Raw genomic sequence first — 19,725 nt, forward strand, 5'->3', positions numbered from 1 at the left:
TACGATTGGGTACAGAATTACCCAAGTGATTATTTTATGAATAAAAAAAATAAGATCGTGCTTTGATTATTTATTATTATTATTATTATTATTATTATTTTTAGTCCCGAATGTTTATCACATCTTTCGATACGCTCTTTACACTGACAAAAAGAAATCTCGCCATACACTTCTGTTCCCTTCCTTAGAGACGTGTCAGTAGATGGAGAAAACATTAATAACACTACATAGAGCACATAAAACTAGCACGTCAATAGGGAAGAATGGCGTACACTAGCAGTGTATTCATTATTTTCGCTATCACTGTACTTGAACTCTACGTTTCTACGTTTTTTGATTTCTTCTACATGTATACCTATACCTCTCTTCTTCATCTATACCTACGCTTGAAATCATTTTCCAATTCAATATATTGGGTAATATATTCTATTGATGAAAACTGTCACATTCTTATTCTACCTTTTCTATTCTACCTTAGTTGCTTATCCTATTTTATGTTCTAGTTTGAAAATAAAATATTATATTTAGGACCTGTTATCATTGCTCTTTTCTTACATTTATTCCTGTATTTCATAGTCGTAAATATACATATAATCTAGAATCACATATCTTATCCAGTTAAAATGAATAATGGCAGAGCAAAAACTCATCTTCGATTGAAATCAGATTGCTTATCCATATTTAAAGGATAACGAATTCAAAACATCAGATATCAGGTTGTGAAAATAAAAAAGCGCGAACGGCAAACGAGCTCGCAGTGCACTTGCATTTTATATAATAATAACTAACTAACTAACAATGGAATAGCAGAAGAGCGATATCGAAGATACGGTTGGACGGTCAGTAGTTGGTATCTTATCAGATGTATTCATGCTCCTGCTGTGACATCGTGGTCTACGCCTAAAAGAAGAGAGAAAGGTAGCAATCAAAGAAACTGTGGCATGTTCGGAATATTTCAAATTATTCCAGTATCAAGCCTTGGCAGAAAAACCACAACGAATGTTGCCATACTGCAAGTGATCGAATTTACCAAAACTTTGTGTCATCGGTCTAACAAGGTATCAAGCATGGAATAATTGGGAAGCGATTAAAACAGATCTCTTGAAGAGTACCTTTAACCCGACGTTTTGGTTTGCGTTTGCTGTCTTGGCGTGCGTGGCTATTCATGTGTTGATCTCTGTGATCAGCACGAACGAATCGTTTTTCACATTTGCTGCATTGGTGGGGTTTCGTCGCAGGATCATGGGTTTTCAAATGGCGGGCGAGATCACCCTTGTTTATGTACGATTTCGGACATTTTTCGCACTTCCACGGCTTGTCGGTGCGACTATGGTTCACAGTATGCTCGTCAAGTACTTCTGCCGTAGGGGAGCGCTTACCGCATTTTTGGCATCTATATTGATAGTCTGAGTGGACACTGTTTTGATGTTGCTTCAAACCATACCTTGTTTTATAGAAACCGCTGCATATTTTGCACTGGTATTCGCTATGTTCCCGGGGTTTTCTATCTCTCCTTGATCGCGAGCCCGAAGACGGGTCCAATGGTGGTGTTGGAGCTGAGGGTGGATCGGAGTTAGGAGCAGTAGATACCATTGCTTCTGAATGAACTTTATTGTTGTGGTGTTCGCGTATAGGTTCAAATTTCACCAATGAAGTTAACGGCTGCTCATAATCATGCTGTGGTGAATTGTTTGGCGTCAATGTCTCCAAACAGTGGTACTTTGATTTCGAGCTAGATGTGGATGGTGACGGTAGCAGATAATCAGGATGTAACTATACATTTCGAGATGGCAGTTGTTGAGCTAATACAAGCCTGCCTTGTTCGACATGCATAACCGGTTGAGACGAAATGTTTACGTTGGTTTTGTTTGTATTCATTGTTTGTTGTATATCATCACTAAACTGTTGTGTGTATACCGGTAGATTTCCTACAGTTGTATTTTGAAGTGTATAGTGTATACTTCGGTACTCCTTGGTTGGTATGTTTGTGTCTGGTGACTGGACCTCTTGTGTCAGGAAATATCCAGACGATGTGTATTCTGGATATGTAGTAGCATAATACGGATAGTTACCACCATTCGCCATTGATAGGTAAGTTGTTCCGTTATTGTCGTTTGAATGCATAGCTGAACCAATTTCTGATGACGCGTACAACGCCCCATTATCATAGTGGGTATAATAGGTGTATTCGTTCACTGAGCTATTCAAATTGTCCGTTGGTTTCATCAAAACGATATTAGGTTGTTCTTCGATATCCACAAACTCACGATCCATCTCGCTAAATTAATGGTTTTATTTTTGTCGAACTCTGAATTTGGTTCGTGAACTGAAAACAAATGAGCGAGAAAAAATAGAATATCAACTTCACTGATCACGAAAAATCAATGGAAAGAACACAGTGACTAAGGACTAATGTACACGTCTGTCTTCCTTCGATTTGGTTTGTGAATGTTTTTTTTTCTGGTTTTTCGAGATTTTATAACGACGGGCGGTCGGAATATTTTTTATGAAGGTGCAATAAAATACCTTCTTTGTTTTTCTTACGTCGTGATTCAAAAGTTCCTAGTAGAGCAGACTTCAGCTCTTAACATATTCCCAGGAGTGAAAAAAATATGATAACCACAGAACTGTAATGCGATTTATTTGTCTGTTACAATTCTAGCTTTTCATTTCAATGTTTTCCCATCATTTTATTAACCCAGAGATGAGAGATGATCTCACGATTTAAGTTTAAATTTCATAACAATACAAATGCATTGTTTGAAGGAAACAAAAAAAAAAAAGGTTATCGTTAGATATTTTTCCTTCTGAACCATCATGGAAAAAACAGGAATGTCAGTCCCAGGTAGTGGGTTTGATTGTTCGGAAATGGATGGATGCATAATTTTAGTTCTGAGAAAGAGAAATTCATGAAATTTCCCTTTTAGTTTTCAGATTACGATCTTGCTGTCGATTCCGCCTTAATATTCATGTTTTTTTGCGTTTTATTGACGTAATTTGAACACTAACTCAGAAAAAAAAGAATGATTATGACCTGGTCGCCAATCGTTAGGTAAAATGCTAGTAATATACCGCCTCGTGGCTTTTGAGTGGGTGTTTTTGAAATGTTATATATAATTAATAAGGGCAAAGGGAAATCATTGTCCATCTTGGGTACATTATACTACCGTTCTACGCATAGTTGTCCCATGTTTTCTAGCATTTTTGTCTACCAGAAACTTTGAGCATTTCAATTTAGCAATACAGCGGGTTTTTCATGAACAGTAAACTATTGTTTGATGAAATGTTAAATTTTCCCTCACTTGAATCGATCAATCTCGATCACGGGTTTAAAAATTCATTGTGGGACAGTTATGCCCCTAGAATATCGACATGGGACAATTGAATTTGATGTTGTTTTTGAAATACTGGGGACAAACAATGAGTTTGTTTTTTGTTTTTCCGAAAGTCTTTTGTGCATGCGTATATCTTACGGAAAACACAAAAAACTCAAAACATTATTAGGCATTTGCTACCAAGGTTTAAAAGTATTCTGTTAATTTTTTTTATCTGTTTGAGAATTAGTTCGTTCTTCCAAACCAGAAATGAGTGCATTAGCCCTACTAAAAGCGTGACATGAAATTCTTGTACTTGGACCGATGCATTTATTATGGATACAGAACAAAAAACATGGTGGGACAGTTATGCCTAGAATATCAACATGGGGCAATTTAGACTGATGTTGGTTTTTAAAACGCTGGGAAAAACAATAAGTTTTCTTGTGTTTTTTTCCCGGAAGATTATATACAAAACATCGTTCTATGAAGAAAGGTGAAAATTGTTAAAAAGTAACATGGGACAACTATGCGTAGAACAGCAGTATAGTTATAAATGATTCTGAAGCACGATAGGAAAATCCAATTTATTTGGGCAGTCTTAATTAGGATACAAAAGATTCAGAACTAACTGATGAGTTGGATTTTAGATAAAGTAAAATAATTCGTTATAGTTATTTATTTTTTATAGAAAACATATTCGCTAATCGTTGAGATTTATTTGACGTAAAAATTGATCTTCAATTGAAGAATTTAACAAGTACCTGTACCAGCAATAATCGCCCGAAAGGTTCGGTTACTTGCACGGTAGCCCTGGGCATAAAACAACAATTCCGAAAAAGGGTAGCACCAAATAAAGTTTACAGGTTCAAACATATAGAACATATAACACACAAACAATTATCTCTGAACTGTTTACTTCATTGTTGTCTTTGGTTCAATAGAAAGCAATAGACTTCATTTATCTATTTGTCTCTTTTCATCCCCTCCTCTCTGGCTTAGTGATTTGTGGATGTTGTTTTTGTTGCGCTGATTCAGCAGTGAAGCGTAGTCAAAGTCATAGTACAAGGGGATGCTACTCTCCAAGAAAAAAATTGATGGGTCTGGGCCTAGGGACACGAACGGGAGTTTGACGTAGGACTGTGATTGTTTGTAGCAATTGTGTAAATTGTAGCAAATTCAAATGAGTTTTTTCATTGTTCAGAAATCTGTAATTTTAGGCAGTTCCTTAAATCATTTCTTATATCATTTAAACGGGTAGGATGAGGTAGAATCCGGAACCAAAAAATGTGCACAAAATACATTAAGGCCATTACCCCATTTCTTCTATTTATTAAATTATGCAGAGGAGGACAAGGAGTCATCATTTTTCAATGTATAACTATAGAAATACTTCAATATAACTATGGAAATATATTATGGATAAAAAAATAGAATTGTCCTTCGTTGCCACGTTGTCCGGAACATTGTTTGTAGAGGGTTGTATTTTTTTTCTGTATTATAGTGATTTTCAACTCAATTTGGCTGGTTCGTCACTTTTACTTCCATTTTTGGAAGAATGTCGGGAGTGAGAATTGAACTCGTGACCTTTAGCGTGAGAGGCATGGATGTTACCACTACGCCAGATCGCCTCCGGGGTTGTAATTACTTTATAGCCAGGTGATGCATATTAAGTATCCTATGGCCATGAGTGCACTCTTGGGAAGTTCATGTAGTTACTGCAGTAAATTGATCCCATAAGGTGCTGAGTTCTGCATATTTATAGGGAAGGGAATGGAGAACGTACAAGTGAATTCAGGAAAGTGAAGCGGGCAAAATAATAACATAATTACTTCTAAGGAAGTCATATATGGGTAACATAATATTGAGATTACGACTACTTAAGCTATCATGATCTGACATGTGTGAGTATACTCTTTCGATCCTCTGAATCAGTAGCCAGGTAAATTCTTCAATTGAATATTTTACATTACCAAACAACATACTCGACATCATGATATCCTGGACCTCAATTACATAAATTGTTAGTAGCAAGACCTACACGATAAAAAATGGAATTGAGCGCGAATTGATTGTACAACAACCTGAACATCAATCTAAAAAAACCTCTGTCAACGTTTACCCTTTAGAGCCAGGTTCTCGTCTTAGGAGAGAATAGAGTAAAACCATCCAAGGTCATATCCAAGATCATTCCAAGATCATCATTGATTCTGCCAACTGATAAATGCCTATTATCGGCAAATGAAGAATAATCCATAACACGCATCGACATTGTAAACTAACCCCCGAATCGTAGGCAAATAGATTGCCCGTTGCGTTGTGGGGGAAAACGAGCGGTTAGTCGATAGTCGATCGAGATAACATACCCATTTTAATCATCAAGTTGTTTACTTTTTTACCTATATTCACTGTCCATGCTTAAAAGCAAAAAAAAAGCTGGCTAAATTTCCTGCCTAATGGTATAGAACATAACATTTAACGCAACACGATTTCGCAGCAAGAGTATGGAGAATTCTATCTTCTTCCGCACTGCGTTTTGTTTGGCGAACAAAAATCGCAACTCGCGAGAGAAATCGCACTCATTGTGAACGATTGTAAATGCGACTTAAAAATAACATGCACATTTAGAGAGAAGAAAGAAAGAGAGATGAAAAGAGAAGAAATACCAATTGCTATTGATTCGCATCTAACAATAATTCGAACAGAATAGAAACAATTGTAATTGTACAATGTTTCATGAGAAGAGACAATATGACGTTATTGACTATAAAATGTAGTTTGTCGATTCCATCATTTGGAATCGTCTCGCGTGCGGGAAATGTGCTCATCGAACGGTTATCGCTGATACAGGTACCTATTTAATGTTCTCCAGAACAACCAGAAATGTTTTGAACGACGTTTACATGTCGAGAAAGCGTAGTGAGAAGTGAATACGTGCTCCATTTGCTTATTTGCCTCACAATTTCTGTCGTTGTTGAAATATTTTTTTTTTTTAAATAAAGTGTAGTTATTTCTTATTATTTCCAGAAAAAAAAACATACCTCGTCGTCGAGCTAATGCATCTAACCAGCAACCTTAAAAATCAATTGTGCCGATCCTGCAGATAAGATGGTTGGGATGTTCTGCTTTGTGACATCTAAGGTGACTACTGCCAAGACGGTACATCTCATGTAAGGAATTTCTCTACACACGTGCGCCTAGTGTGTAAAGGGATTCCGTACAATAGAAGTACTCAACACCACCGCCAAACGTCTGTTGTTGTGTTCGTAAAGAAGTGAATTGAGGTGATTTCAAGTGTTCTGTGCATAATTCAGAAAAGGGCTCGTCTTCTGTAAGGAATTTCTCTACACACGTGCTCTTATGTGTGTAAAGGGATTCCATACAATTGAAGTGCTCAAGATCGCCGCCGATCGCCTTCAGTTGCGATTGTAAAGTCGTGAATTGAGGTGACTTCAAGTGTTCTGTGCAATACAAGAAATGGGTTTGTTTTTTGTAAGGAATTTCTCTACACACGTGCTCATAGGTGTGTAAAGGAATTCCGTACAAGAGAAGTACTCTACATTCCTTCCAATTGTTCAAATGCTTCCGCTAGAAAAATAGTGAAGAGAAGTGACTTCAAGTGTTCTGCGTACAATTCAAGAAATGGGTTCGTCTTCTGTAAGGAATTTCTCTACACACACGTGCTCCTAGGTGTGTAAAGGGATTCCATACAAGGGAAGTACTCAACACTGCCGTTAAGTTCGAACAGAAAGGATGTGAGGTGTAAGAAAAATATAATTTGACTGGGTGATAATGATGGCGAGTACTATCAACGCAAGTGTGGTTTTACACAACAGTTTCTATTTATCATGTTGCGTAATTTCGCAATTTCGTTGAAAACAATATACACCTTTAATAAAATGTACAAAAAGAAGTGAAGTGGCGTGAACTTTTCAGAAGAACCTTTGTAATGGACATTGTGATTAAGTTTCTTAACTTCAGATATGGTTCCAAACATGGAAAAGTTCAGTAATTTTCGTAAAATGTATGTATGTATTATAATACTTTTTTTTTCTTTCGAAGTGCAGTTTATTTTTCCTGCTATTGTATTGATTCCAGCATCTGGGGGCTGTTAAATATGTTAATTCATTGTTCAAAATATGTCCGTTTCAACTTGCGGTCCCAGATGGAATCATTTTATTAATTGTATCACGTAAAACTTTTCGAATCCATCATCATAACTCGCAATCACCCGTTCTCAGATTACGGACCCTGGCGCGTAACGCAGATAGTGCGCATATAAAGTGTCGACACACTATTTGATAATTTTTAAATATTATGCTGTACCTTTTAAATATTTGTCAAAGATAAGTCAGTATAATAAGTATGGACTTTTCTCTATTTGTTAATTGGCATCATGTATGTATGTATGTAAATGAAAACATGATACTATTTGTAATTCAATTAGAAGCTAATTTATGTTCCAAATAAAGTTTCGTAATAAGTTAAGATGGCGAACTAAAATGTCTTCTTATTTTGATTTTGTTCTAAATATCCACCACACATCCTATATTATGATGAAAATTCCTTTTTTTCATTGTGGTTCCTTTGCTTTCTCAGAATACAGGGCGGACTCGTTCATATACAGTTTCTGATTTCTTTTCATTATATATAATCAAATCATGTATATAATCGAGTCAAAAAAATATTTTTTTGCTTTTTTGTGCATATATTTTACGTTTTGGGGATATATAAGAGAAGAATTTGATTTTTGATTCAGCCCCTTAAAGCCATAAAATACCTTGCTAATATAAAAAAATCAAAACTTTCAGGAGGTGATAGGATAGGTATTAGGTATTGGTATTTGATACGTGATAGGTGATAGGTATTTGATGAATAAAATCTTTCTACACATATGTTTGAATTTTTTTTTCTAATTTTTTATATTTCTCTCTGTTTCGGGCTCTGTTTGCCTTAAACTGGCCTTGATTCAAAAGTTATGATTCGTACGACAATTCTGTGGCTTCCATTTGAAAGATGAGTAAATTCTACAAAAGACACAGTTGAGAAAATTCAAAGTTAGTGAATTTAAGTAACATTTTAGCAGTGAAAAACTTAAAGTTAGTGGTTTTTAATGTGTCATTCTTAACATTATCAAAAAAAAAAAAAATAAATAAATAAATTTGGAAGTTTCTATCAACCAAACTGAGTCTCTCTGACTGCTCTACAATTCGTTTTTTGGGACTCTACTTCCATCGTTTTTTATTTCGCTGTAATATCAATATATTTTTAACAATTCCTGGTGAATCTTATCGATTTTTACTTCACTGTAATCATAAAAGCCAATTAACTTTCACATTAACGTTGAAATATTTCATTTTCGCTTGAAAAAGTTATATTTGAAATTAAAAAAATTGACACTGTATACAATCGAGTCTAAAATTGTATATAATTGGTTCTGTACACAATCGAGACCGAACTGTAATATAATTTTATTTTATGTTTTGGAATCGTTGGCGAGTTAGTTTTGAGTTTTGTCCCATGTTATCATGTTCTTTCTCGTTATTCATCATATTTGTTCATTAAGGGTTCCAAATCAGAAAACAAGTCACGTTGTTATGAAATAAAGTTAACGTTAATAACTTTTTTTGCCGCGAACGGATTTTGACTACATACATACCAAACGAATGGGAAATTCCCTATGATTTTTTATGATATATGTTACAATCCTATAATGTGTAAACGGTTTAATTTGATGAAAACTAGAAGCATCTCCATTTTCCCATACATTTTGTGGTATCCTGATTACAGTATTTTTCCTATGCTGCATGAAACACCTGGAGTGTGTGGGACGATGGTAAATGTCAGATGGGCTTACGTTGGCTAGTGGTTTGTTGTGGATGGTTTTTTGGAGCTAGAACGCGAGAGGATGTCATAAATTTGTTCTGCTCATTTGTGAGCTTCCCTATCCATGCCGTCAATAACGAGCAACCTATCGGCGATCAACGAAGGGGAATGATTGAAAGTCTCCGTGAACGAAGAAAAGAAGGAGAACACAGGAGAATATTTGCCTAGAGCAGGGGTTTTCAAATGGTGCTCCGCGAAATTACAGCAAATGCTTCCACTTGAAATAAAACAATGTTTCATTTAATTTCACTTGACATATACGACATATGACATATTTATCTTGTTTACTCAGGGTCAGATATCGTGTAATTATGCAATGCAAATAGGATTTGTATTATTGATTAAAAAATTAAGGTGCCGATGTTTTTGCTATAAAAAGTGTTCTGCCATGAAAAAAAAAACTGAAACGCCCTGACCATAAGCATAAATATTGGATCTCGCAGAGGCAAACATTCAGTGTCGTTCTAGATACGAAGCAACGAACATCGCTTGTTCTTCCTTCTTGCGCCATTACATGTCTTCGTTTCGGATTGAGCTATGGACGTGATCAAATTACTTACTCGCTGATGTCTCTGGCATTGCAATCATTACATCAAACTGACGCCATTCCATTGAGGTTCTGAATTACACAATTGTGTGGAGAATCATCAAACTAGGCTACCATCAGCTCACAAAGAAAATAATTTGGTCAAGAATTTTGTGTGTGATTTTGTTCTGCGTGCCAAAAATGTCTTCAACAAGGGTAGCATTAGCGCTAATTTTGATCATAATGAAACAATGCCACTCTTTTCAAGGTTATTGAGATTAACAGATAGAACTTATTTCATTTATTTAGTCACCAAGAAAGTAAATGTCGTTCTAGAATTTAGTATGTGATTGGGTTTCGTTTGCCAGTGGCAAAATTAACTCCACTAAGGATAACAGCTGCGCTTATCTCGAGCATGAGAAAGTAATGTAACTTTTTTCGAGGCCAGTAATATTAACAGAAGCGTTTCTTTTGAGAATAGCGCAAAATGATGAGAAGTGTCGATATTCTTAGTCGCTTCAAGCCACCAATGTATAGCTCTGTATGCATGCTATGTTGAACGCTTGTTTGGTGCTGGTTGATTTTGGTTGTACGAACGATGTCTAGAGATGCAATTCCACTGAGACAACACTAAATAACATGTAGCTTGATATTTGATACTTGCTAGTATTGCCATTGTTGTTGTTTCCATCCGGTGCCAAAGAAAGATTGATTTAGTTATGATGTGGAATAATGGTGCTGTTGCAACAAGTATATAGTCGCCTGTAGCCGAGTTCATGTCAATTGCAAAAAAGGCCACCGGAATAGCGTTCGAGATAAATTTTCAATGCATTAACATTGATTGATGATTTGAATTTCTTAGATTGACATTTTTTCAAGCGATTTCACATTTACCATTAAGCAAATAGTGAGCTAAAAGTATGACAACGCGTCTGCTATCACATTTTTTATTCAATTGTAAATTCTTCCAAAAAAAATTCTGTTTAAAAATCTTTGTAGCTGTTGATTCAGTTTTCCTTTGGTTTTATTTGGGAAGGAAAAAAAATTGTCACATTGACCACTTCAATTTATATACCTTTGATTTATTTCAATTTAATGTTAAACATAAGTTTTTTACTTTCTTCAAATTTACCCTCACTATAGTTATTTTAACCATTTTTCCTTCTGTGACGAGGACAAGCATGCTTACTAATCGTTAGTTATTCCATACTCGATAGTTTTATGTATCATTTCAATTATTATGTAGATAATCTTTTAAATACAACCTATCAAAGCCAACTTACGTCGGTTAACTTGACCTACGTACAGTTTTTATTTTCACCAATAAAATGTTCCCTTCGTTCTTTATAATTCTCTTTGTCGTTTACCCGCATGTTTTTTTCATTTTTTATTCTTATTTATTTACCTTTACTATAAAAAAATAACGCACAGACACAACTTATCTGCTAACTTTTATTCTAACCAAATTTTCGGACATTCCAAAGTCAAACGTATATGAAACCTCGTTGAAGTGATTGGAGCAGACGTCCAGAGCGTTATTCGTCCCCTATAAAGTACGATGATTTGAACGACGAAAAAAATCAATTTGACGTGTCACTCGAAGAGGAGCGTTGAAGTGTAATTTTGGGAGGAAAAAAATATTGATCGCTCTAAACGTCTTTCCTGCGTTTGTGTGTGTTTTCTCCCATAACAATATTACCTTTTTTGTATAAATTCTAGCGAAGTTACAACAAATAATTGAATGTTCCTTAAAATAACTAGCTCGAATGGTAATTTTTCACCACTTAGGTAATGGCTGCGTCTGAGAGGATTGAAATATATGAGAAACAGATCAAACCATTTATACATTTAGCAGCTATAATTATAAACGAAAACAGTACAAGGAAAGTGCCGAATCCACAATATATCGCCATCTTCACGCATCTTGAATAGTTCATCCTCCCAGATTTTTTTGGTTCACGTCGAAAAACTGATCATGTTGAAAAAAACCTTTAATACAGGGGTGGCATTACGCATTTCGAAACGAGTAACTCGTTTCGAGAAAATTCGAACTCAAATCGAAATGGTTTTAGTATTATGTATATTTTTCAAGTTAATATTTTCGGTGTACTAGATTTAGAGCAAAATTTGTCTCGTAGAGAAATGTAAATTTTTTGGGTTCGTAAACAAAGCTGGTCAAAGGCATAGCAAAATGGTCGCAACGAACAAAAATCACTCGTTTCGAAATGCGCAATGTCACCCCAGATGTTTATGGTGGCAGAGTGGCACATCTCAGGTAAACTCTAAAGTTGAATTTGCTTTGGTGGAATACGATGCCCGTCGTATCGGAAAATGCTGAAATTTGTCTTAGATCCCTACCTTCAATTCGACCATTTGCGAACAGTACATGTCGGAACTTATCAACGGATTGCTTAGTAGAAGCTCGTAATACAGAACTCCTCTCCCACCAAACACAGAGCATAACTCCGGTGGAGGTAAGCTCAGATGGTAACAGATAAAGGGTGTGTCACATCAAATTGCATCACGGAAAACACGCTGTAGAAATTCGCCCAGTAGACCGATCCTTTTGAAAATTTTAGACAGTAAAATAAAAACTATTAAACAACTTTTGGCATTTTCTTTTTATTCATACTTCGAGCCCAAGCCCGTGCTGCTTCAATAGTGGTAGTAAGCGCTTCTGTAGGCACTCCTTAAGGTAAACCTGCCCGTTTACCGTGCCGGTCATCACGAAGGGGGCGCTCCGCTTTCCGCAAGAGCAGATCGCTTGCCACACCATGTACTTTTTGGCAAACTTGGATATTTTCTGCTTGCGAATCTCCTCCGGAACGCTGAATTTGTCCTCTGCGGAGAAGAACAACAGGCCCGGCAGTCCGCTTTGACGTAGGTTTCGTCGTCCATTACCAGGCAATGCGGCTTCGTCAGCATTTCGGTGTACAGCTTCCGGGCTCGCGTCTTCCCCACCATGTTTTGCCTTTCGTCGCGGTTAGGAGCCTTCTGAACCTTGTATGTACACAGGCCCTCCCGCTGCTTGGCCCGCTGGACGAATGAACTTGACAAATTCAGCTTATTGGCGACATCCCGGACCGAACTTCTCGGATCACGTCTAAACTGCTTAACTACGCGCTTGTGATCTTTTTCACTGACGGAGCATCCATTTTTGCCGTTCTTCACCTTCCGGTCGATGGTTAGGTTCTCGAAGTATCGTTTTAGTACTCTGCTGACCGTGGATTGGACGATTCCCAGCATCTTACCGATGTCCCGATGTGACAACTCCGGATTCTCGAAATGAGTGCGCAGGATTAATTCACGACGCTCTTTTTCGTTCGACGACATTTTTCCAAATTTACGAAAAATTGACAGTGAAGCATGGTCAACGTGATCTATACACTCTTATCTGATTATAAGCGAAAACTGAAGATATAATTCCTAAAAATTAAATTTCTACAGCGTTTTTTCCGTGATGCAATTTGATGTGACACACCCTTTAGTAGTTTATTTCGTTCACCCCAAGATTTTCTTTCGCTCAAAATTGTTTTACTATCGTACTCTTTTTTATTTTTTTTTTGCATTGACACAGTCCTACTATTTCATGATTGCCATGAGCTGTCTGTACAAAATATTAATTTAGAAAAATAATCAATTTTAACGCAACTTTGAAGCGATCGTGTTGTTTTTAGTAGGTTCTTTATGTGCTTTGATACTTATCAATACGTGGCTTCATGCTAGAGATGGTTGGTGTAAAGTCAGACCGGACTAAATATAAAAACAAGAAAGAATGAGTTAATAGTAGCAAACAATCAATGATTTCTTAGCCTACATTCTACTTTTATCAGATCACACTAATGTTGTAAATAGCCAAGTTTATGGCATATTTTTGTTTTGAATGGCCAATAAAAACTGATAATAGCATGCAGTCAAAGTGAACCAAATGCACACGAAAAAAAATTAAAAAATTAAAATTTTATATTTATCAACAATTACTTTCGTTTCCTCTCATTTCAAGCATATTCTGCATTTTTATGTTTATCAGTATTTGTCTGAAAGGAAACTGCTTGCTATCAGAGTCAGAGTCAGATTTTGCTTTCTTCCGTTTTCGAGGTGTGATTTTCCGCGGTGAAGTTTTTGGAAAAGGTTCAACATTTTCCGGGAACAAAGTTGCCAAAGTAAAATCTATCTGTGCTGTAGACGCAATGTTTTGCAGCATTGTTGTATTACCCGATGAGCCAGTTGCTACCTCCGCTCCAGTAGGCAAATTCATTTGAACATTCAAAATCCTTGTCCGAAAAAACCTTTCTTAAGAATGGATAGTAACCTGTCATTTTGAATCCAGCTAGGATATTACTCAGATTGAAAGAAGCATTCTAAGCCGATGCAACTATACCTGAAAGGTCGTGTATAGAAATAGTTTTTCTAGGATGGTTGTGTAGCCAATTGTACACTTTCGGCACCCCGGGGTGCTGAAAGTCAAGGGAGTTTCTTTCTGAACAACGACTACATTGGTCAAGATTCGGAATATAACTAACTTTATTTTAATTAAAATGAATGTTGTAGCTTGTTTTGTCAGCACAAGCTTCTTGATTATTTTCGCAGTACTTCGCTGCGTTTGCACAAAATGTGCCCTCCGGCGTTGGTGCATGCGGCATCAGATCACGCTGCTGTTGGTCGAGCGCGCCCCACGCTGAGCCGCTTCCAATTGCTGAAGTCGTTTGGCGTTCCTAAGCCAATGGAAAATTATGATGGCGATAACGATCGCCACGATGAATGCGCCATCCAACGAATACGATGCCACATCGTGCATCGATATGGTGTTTTCCACCTTATCGCTTCCAAACATTGTTGATTGAAGGTTTAACTTTACTTGATCCAGGACTCCGGGGATCATTACGTTTTATGACTTCTTGGGAAGTCCAAAATTGCTGACGCGTGTTCCCGTTGGTGGGAAATTGAATAATTGGTTAGTTGCTTGCATGCGCATGGCTCAAATTATGATGGCGTGGACTGCTCCGATTTGGTCGCTTCCCATGGGAAATCGATTAATTATTTTATCACGCGTGTGGCTCCGATTACGGAGTCAATGACTACTCCTATTCGTGAACACTTCCATTTCTCCCCCCTTTGGGACGAGGGCGTATTCTGCCGTCCCAAATTGTGTCCGAAGCTTTGGGTGGATTGTCTTCTTCCAACTCTTGCATTGATTGTGACGTGATGGTACCTTGTTGATTTGTTTGTGATTGCTCGCTTACAGGATTGTCTGAAACGCCCTCCTCGGGAATGTCATCGTTGCTGGACTCCGGTTCTGATTCATTAATTGGTATTGGAGCCAAACTTCGTACGTTCCGTCTGTATACGCCTGATGCAGTGCGTACTGAAGCTACCCTCACGCTGCCATCTGTGCCGGCGTACGTTTGTGTAACTATTCCCATCGGCCATTTGGAGATAGGCACGTTGTCATCTCCTATGAGTACTATATTGTCGTTAAAACGTTGGCGTTGATTTTTGTCCATTTGGCGAAATTCCGTAATTCGTGGAGGTATTCATTGCTCCACCTGGTCCAGAATTGTTCGATTTGAGTTTGCACTCGTTTCCATCTAGTCTCTAGGTTTCCACCTTCCCCTATCGGGCTTGGGATTGGCAAGGCAGTCATTGGCCTCCCAATCAGGAAATGTCCCGGAGTTAAGGGCTGTGGGGAGTTCGGTTGAGTGAGTACCGCTGTTAACGGTCTGCTGTTCATTATTGCTGAGATCTGATAGAATAGAGTCTGCAGCTCCAGTAGATTAAAGTGTGCTCCCCTGGCAGCGCCTGTGAACAGCCGCTTTGCTGTTTTGATGTTTGCTTCCCAGAGTCCTCCGAAGTTGGGACTCCGGGGCGGTATGAATGAAAATTTTATCCCTTGTTCAGCTATGAGCCCAACCAGCTTGTTCTGAAATGCTTTATTGTTGTATACCTTGCGTAATTCGGAGAGCTCTCTGCATGCTCCCACGAAATTTCGGCCATTGTCCGAGTAAATGGTGTCTGGTGTTCCTCGGACTGACGTGAACCTCAAGAGTGCGGAGATGAATGCACCTGAAGATTGATTCTCCACTTCTTCAATGTGTACCGCCTTTGTGGAAAAACAGATGAAAATGCACGCGTATGCTGTTGTCTTTGTTTTTGAGCGATAATTCTATAGGACTTCAAAAGGCCCACAGAGATCCACCCCTGTGTGGGTAAATGCAGATGATGGATTGACTCTTGCCCGGGGTAACTGTCCCATGTGTTGTTGTAATCGTCTTGGCCTTGCCCTGGCGCACTTGACGCATTTATTTATGACTCCTTCTGCGACCTTTCTGAGGTTCCGCATCCAATACGTCCGGCGGAATTCGCTCATGACCAGTTCCAGTCCGCAGTGGAAATTCCTTTCGTGAATGTATCTGATTATCACCTTTGCGAATGGGTGTGATTTGGGGATTAGGATTGGGGTCTTGTGGGTGAGTGGCAGCTCGGCCAAGCTCAGCCTTCCCGTTACGTGAAGAAGTCCATTTTGCATTGTAGGATTCAGATGCTCAAATTGATCCTTGTTGATAGTTTCACCCCATTGTATGACTGCTAATTTGGTTGGATATTCTTGTTGTTGCATGATTTGAATGATCAATTTTGTTCCTTCATTTAATTCTTGCGGAGTGAAGGCTCCGCTTAAGTATTTGTTTGATATACCTCTTCGTTTCCAAGTTGGGGACTTGGCCTTCCAGTTCTCGATTATCCTTTTAACTAGCGCGAAATGTCTGCGCGTCTTCTTGAAGGAGTTGTGATATTTGAATTTTGCTATGTAATCATCAATAGGTGGGACATTGGCTGTCGCTACGCTAACTGATTTAACCTTTTCTTCTGGTGCCTTGAGATTTTCATCGATCTGATCTTGAGGATAGTCGCCCTCAACCAGGAATTCTGGCCCGTTTATCCAAAAGGTCTTCTTGTTACCTATCAATTGTCCGATGGTGATACCTCGAGATACTAAGTCGGCTGGGTTGCTTGCTGATTTGACATAATACCAATCTTTGGCATCAGTCAACTGTTGGATTTGTTGGGTGCGATTAGAAATAAACACTTTCCACTTTGTTGGAGGTCCTCGGATCCAAGTTAGTGCAACTTGAGAATCGCACCAATAAAACTCTGCGTTTAGTCTGTCCTTAATTACTGCTTTCACCTTCTGAGCCAATTTAGCAAGCAGAAGTGCGCCTTGCAACTCCAATCGTGGCAGGGTGATCTCCTTCATTGGCGCTACTCTGGATTTAGCGCATAGCAATTGCGTACTCACGATACCGTCGGAGTCAATGCTACGGCAGTAAATGCATGCTCCGTATGCCTTGGTGGATGCATCCAAAAATCCATGGAGTTCCAGGCAATGTGGTCTGCTTGGTAATACTTGCCTGGGAAACTTTACCTCCCTGAGTTTGTGTAATTCCCCTTTTATTGCATTCCATTGTGTCGTCACTTCGGTGGGAATATTGTCGTCCCAATGTATCTGCAGTTTCCATAGTAGCTGTATAATATTTTTGCTGCTACAATCGCCGGTTGCACTAGTCCCAGGGGATCGTATAGTCGTAGGATTTCAGACGCTAGACGTCTCTTTGTCATTGATGAACTTTCCTTATAACGCGTATCTTCCACTTTGAATATGAATGAATCATTTCCCGGGGCCCAATTCAGGCCCAAAGTCTTTATGGTTTCCTGGTCACCTATGCGTACTGTGGGTTCTAAGTCCTCCTTGGGGATTCCAGCTAGTACCTTTTTGCTATTTGAGGCCCATTTTCGCAATGGGAATCCTCTTTTTAGTAGTGCTGCTTCAACTCGTTGTCTGATGTCTATCAGCTTTTCTTCGGAGTCTGCTCCTAACATTAAATTGTCCACGTAGAATGACTGTTGGATGATATTTCCTAACTCCTCATCTGTTTCCTTTTGCTCTTCCCCTGCTTGATGCAATGCTCTGCATGCCAGAAAGGACGAGGCAGCTTCACCGTATGTTACGGTTTTCAATCGATAGGTCCTTATCGGTTCGTTTTTGTTGAAGCGATACCGAATACATTGCATCCAGGTATCGTCGTCTGTCGACGATACCTGTCTGTCGATACATTTTCGTTATGTCGGCACTCAACACGTAATCCTCCCCTCTGAATTCGAGCAAGAGATCTAATTGATCCTTCTGTATCACTGGGCCAATAGCTTGTATATCGTTTAGAGACTTCCCAGTGGTAGTTTTAGCGCTAGCATCGTAAACCACTCTTAGCTTAGTAGTTGTAGAGTCGGGTTTAGCCACACAAGAGTGCGGTATGTAGTAAATCACTTTGTGTTCATCCTTTTCCTTGACTAAATCCATGTGACCTAGATCAAGATATTCCTTCATGAAGAGTTCATACTCAACTTTAAGTTGTGGATTTTGGGCAAATCGCCGCTCCAGTGATAGAAGTCTCCTGTCAGCTTGTTCTCGCGAACTTCCTAGTACATTTATTTCTTCTTTTAGTGGTATTCGTACCACGTATTTTCCGTCTGCGTTTATGAAATGCGTGGTTTTGAAGTGTTGCTCAACTTCATTATCTGTGAGTATTGTATTCGTTTCCTGCTCTGATGCAATCTCATCTCCTTTGTAGAATTTGTAGAATAGTCGATTTAACTCTTCGTTTGAACATTTGGTTCCCTTTACCTCTTTCCTTACATTTTTTAAAGTGGCCAGTGGCGCATTTCCTTTCGATACATCAGTGCATAATGAGAGAGTACTCACACTAACAGGAGCTCCATACGTGCCGTTGAGGTGAAGTGATCCCGCGGCAAGCCATCCCAGCTTTGATTCGATATACGTTGGCCCGTGAGCCGTCCTTATTTGCCTTGAAACAAGTACCTGATAGAATACTCTCGCTCCTAATAAAATATCAACGGGTCCCTTAACATGGAAGTTTGGGTCAGCAAGCCTAATACCCTTGGGGGTTGCCAACTGGGAGCTGTCTATTGTCTCCGACAGTTGTTCGCATAGAGCGTGGGGGATTACTATCAACTCCATGTCTAAGTTGAATTTTCCTTGATCAGCCGTGAGCGTTATTTTGATCTGTTTGTTGGTTTGTATAGTGCCATTGATTCCGTGTACTAACATTCGTTCCTGGGTGCATGGTACCTTGAGTAGTGAAGAGGCCCTTTCGCTGATGGCCTCTATCTGGCTTCCCGAGTCTAGGAGACATCTCATCATATACCTTAACTTGCCTTGTGATACTGGTGATCGCAGTGGCTAGGAACACATATTCCCGTTTGTATAGTCAATCCTCATTAGAGGCCTGCATTACTACTGCATCACTTTGGTTGTCTATTTCCTTTCCCTGGCCCCGATTCTCGTGGAGCATGGTATGGTGGCGACCTTTGCAGTCGCGACATCGTCCATTGCTGGTACAGTTACGCACATTATGAGTCTTTGAAAGACAGTTGTAGCACAGATTTTTCTTCCGTGCTTCTTCCCGACGGGCTTCAATTGATAAAGCTCCGAATTCTTTGCAAGCATGTGTTGCATGACTGGAGTTTGCGCAAAAGCAAATGTAATGGAGGTTTGCTTCCTCCCGCTGAAGTTTTCGTGGCGCTGTATGCGACTGCTTTATTTGCTTTTCTAGTGGCATGAGCATTTTCGACCGCAGTCTTACACGTTAGTTGATTGGCCATTTTTTCTAGCTCCTCCTTGAATTCTTTCCATGAGTACAATTTTTGTAAGTCTAGTCGTTCTTCCAATTTCATAAGCGCCTGTTCGTCCAAACGCTCCTTGACTAAGCAAATCAGTAACCCGTTTGCTACCTTGTCTGATTCGCTCGTTTGCCCGGCGATTTGTTTCGTAGCGGATAGCATGGTATCCACAGCATCAACTAAACCCAGAATGGTTCTGGGATTTGGTTCCTTTCCGCGGCGGTGGCGGAGAAAGTTGAAGAAGTAGCCTTCAAAGGCTATTCTTTGCTTGTAAAACCTTTCTTCTAACTTGCGCCACGCTTGATC

General features: G+C 38.8%; 3 protein-coding genes across 3 annotated transcripts; all 3 read right to left on the minus strand.

Moving 5' to 3' along the window:
• LOC129774083 (zinc finger protein CKR1-like) lies at positions 1-2,274 on the minus strand. Its single transcript, XM_055777781.1, has 3 exons — positions 1,918-2,274; positions 1,113-1,773; positions 1-900 (listed from the first exon to the last, which is right to left on the minus strand). The coding sequence occupies exons 1-3, from the start codon at positions 2,272-2,274 to the stop codon at positions 869-871; spliced, it is 1,050 nt and encodes a 349-aa protein (XP_055633756.1). The 3' UTR covers positions 1-868.
• A 13,615-nt stretch (positions 2,275-15,889) lies between these two features.
• LOC129774084 (uncharacterized) lies at positions 15,890-16,978 on the minus strand. Its single transcript, XM_055777782.1, has one exon. It carries the CDS (start codon positions 16,976-16,978, stop codon positions 15,890-15,892), a length of 1,089 nt encoding a protein of 362 aa, XP_055633757.1.
• A 738-nt stretch (positions 16,979-17,716) lies between these two features.
• LOC129774085 (uncharacterized) lies at positions 17,717-18,937 on the minus strand. Its single transcript, XM_055777783.1, has one exon. The coding sequence runs from the start codon at positions 18,935-18,937 to the stop codon at positions 17,717-17,719; it is 1,221 nt and encodes a 406-aa protein (XP_055633758.1).
• Positions 18,938-19,725: the final 788 nt, after the last annotated feature.

This window comes from Toxorhynchites rutilus, chromosome 3 (genome assembly GCF_029784135.1).
Source record: "Toxorhynchites rutilus septentrionalis strain SRP chromosome 3, ASM2978413v1, whole genome shotgun sequence".
Classification (NCBI taxonomy): Eukaryota; Metazoa; Arthropoda; class Insecta; order Diptera; family Culicidae; genus Toxorhynchites; species Toxorhynchites rutilus.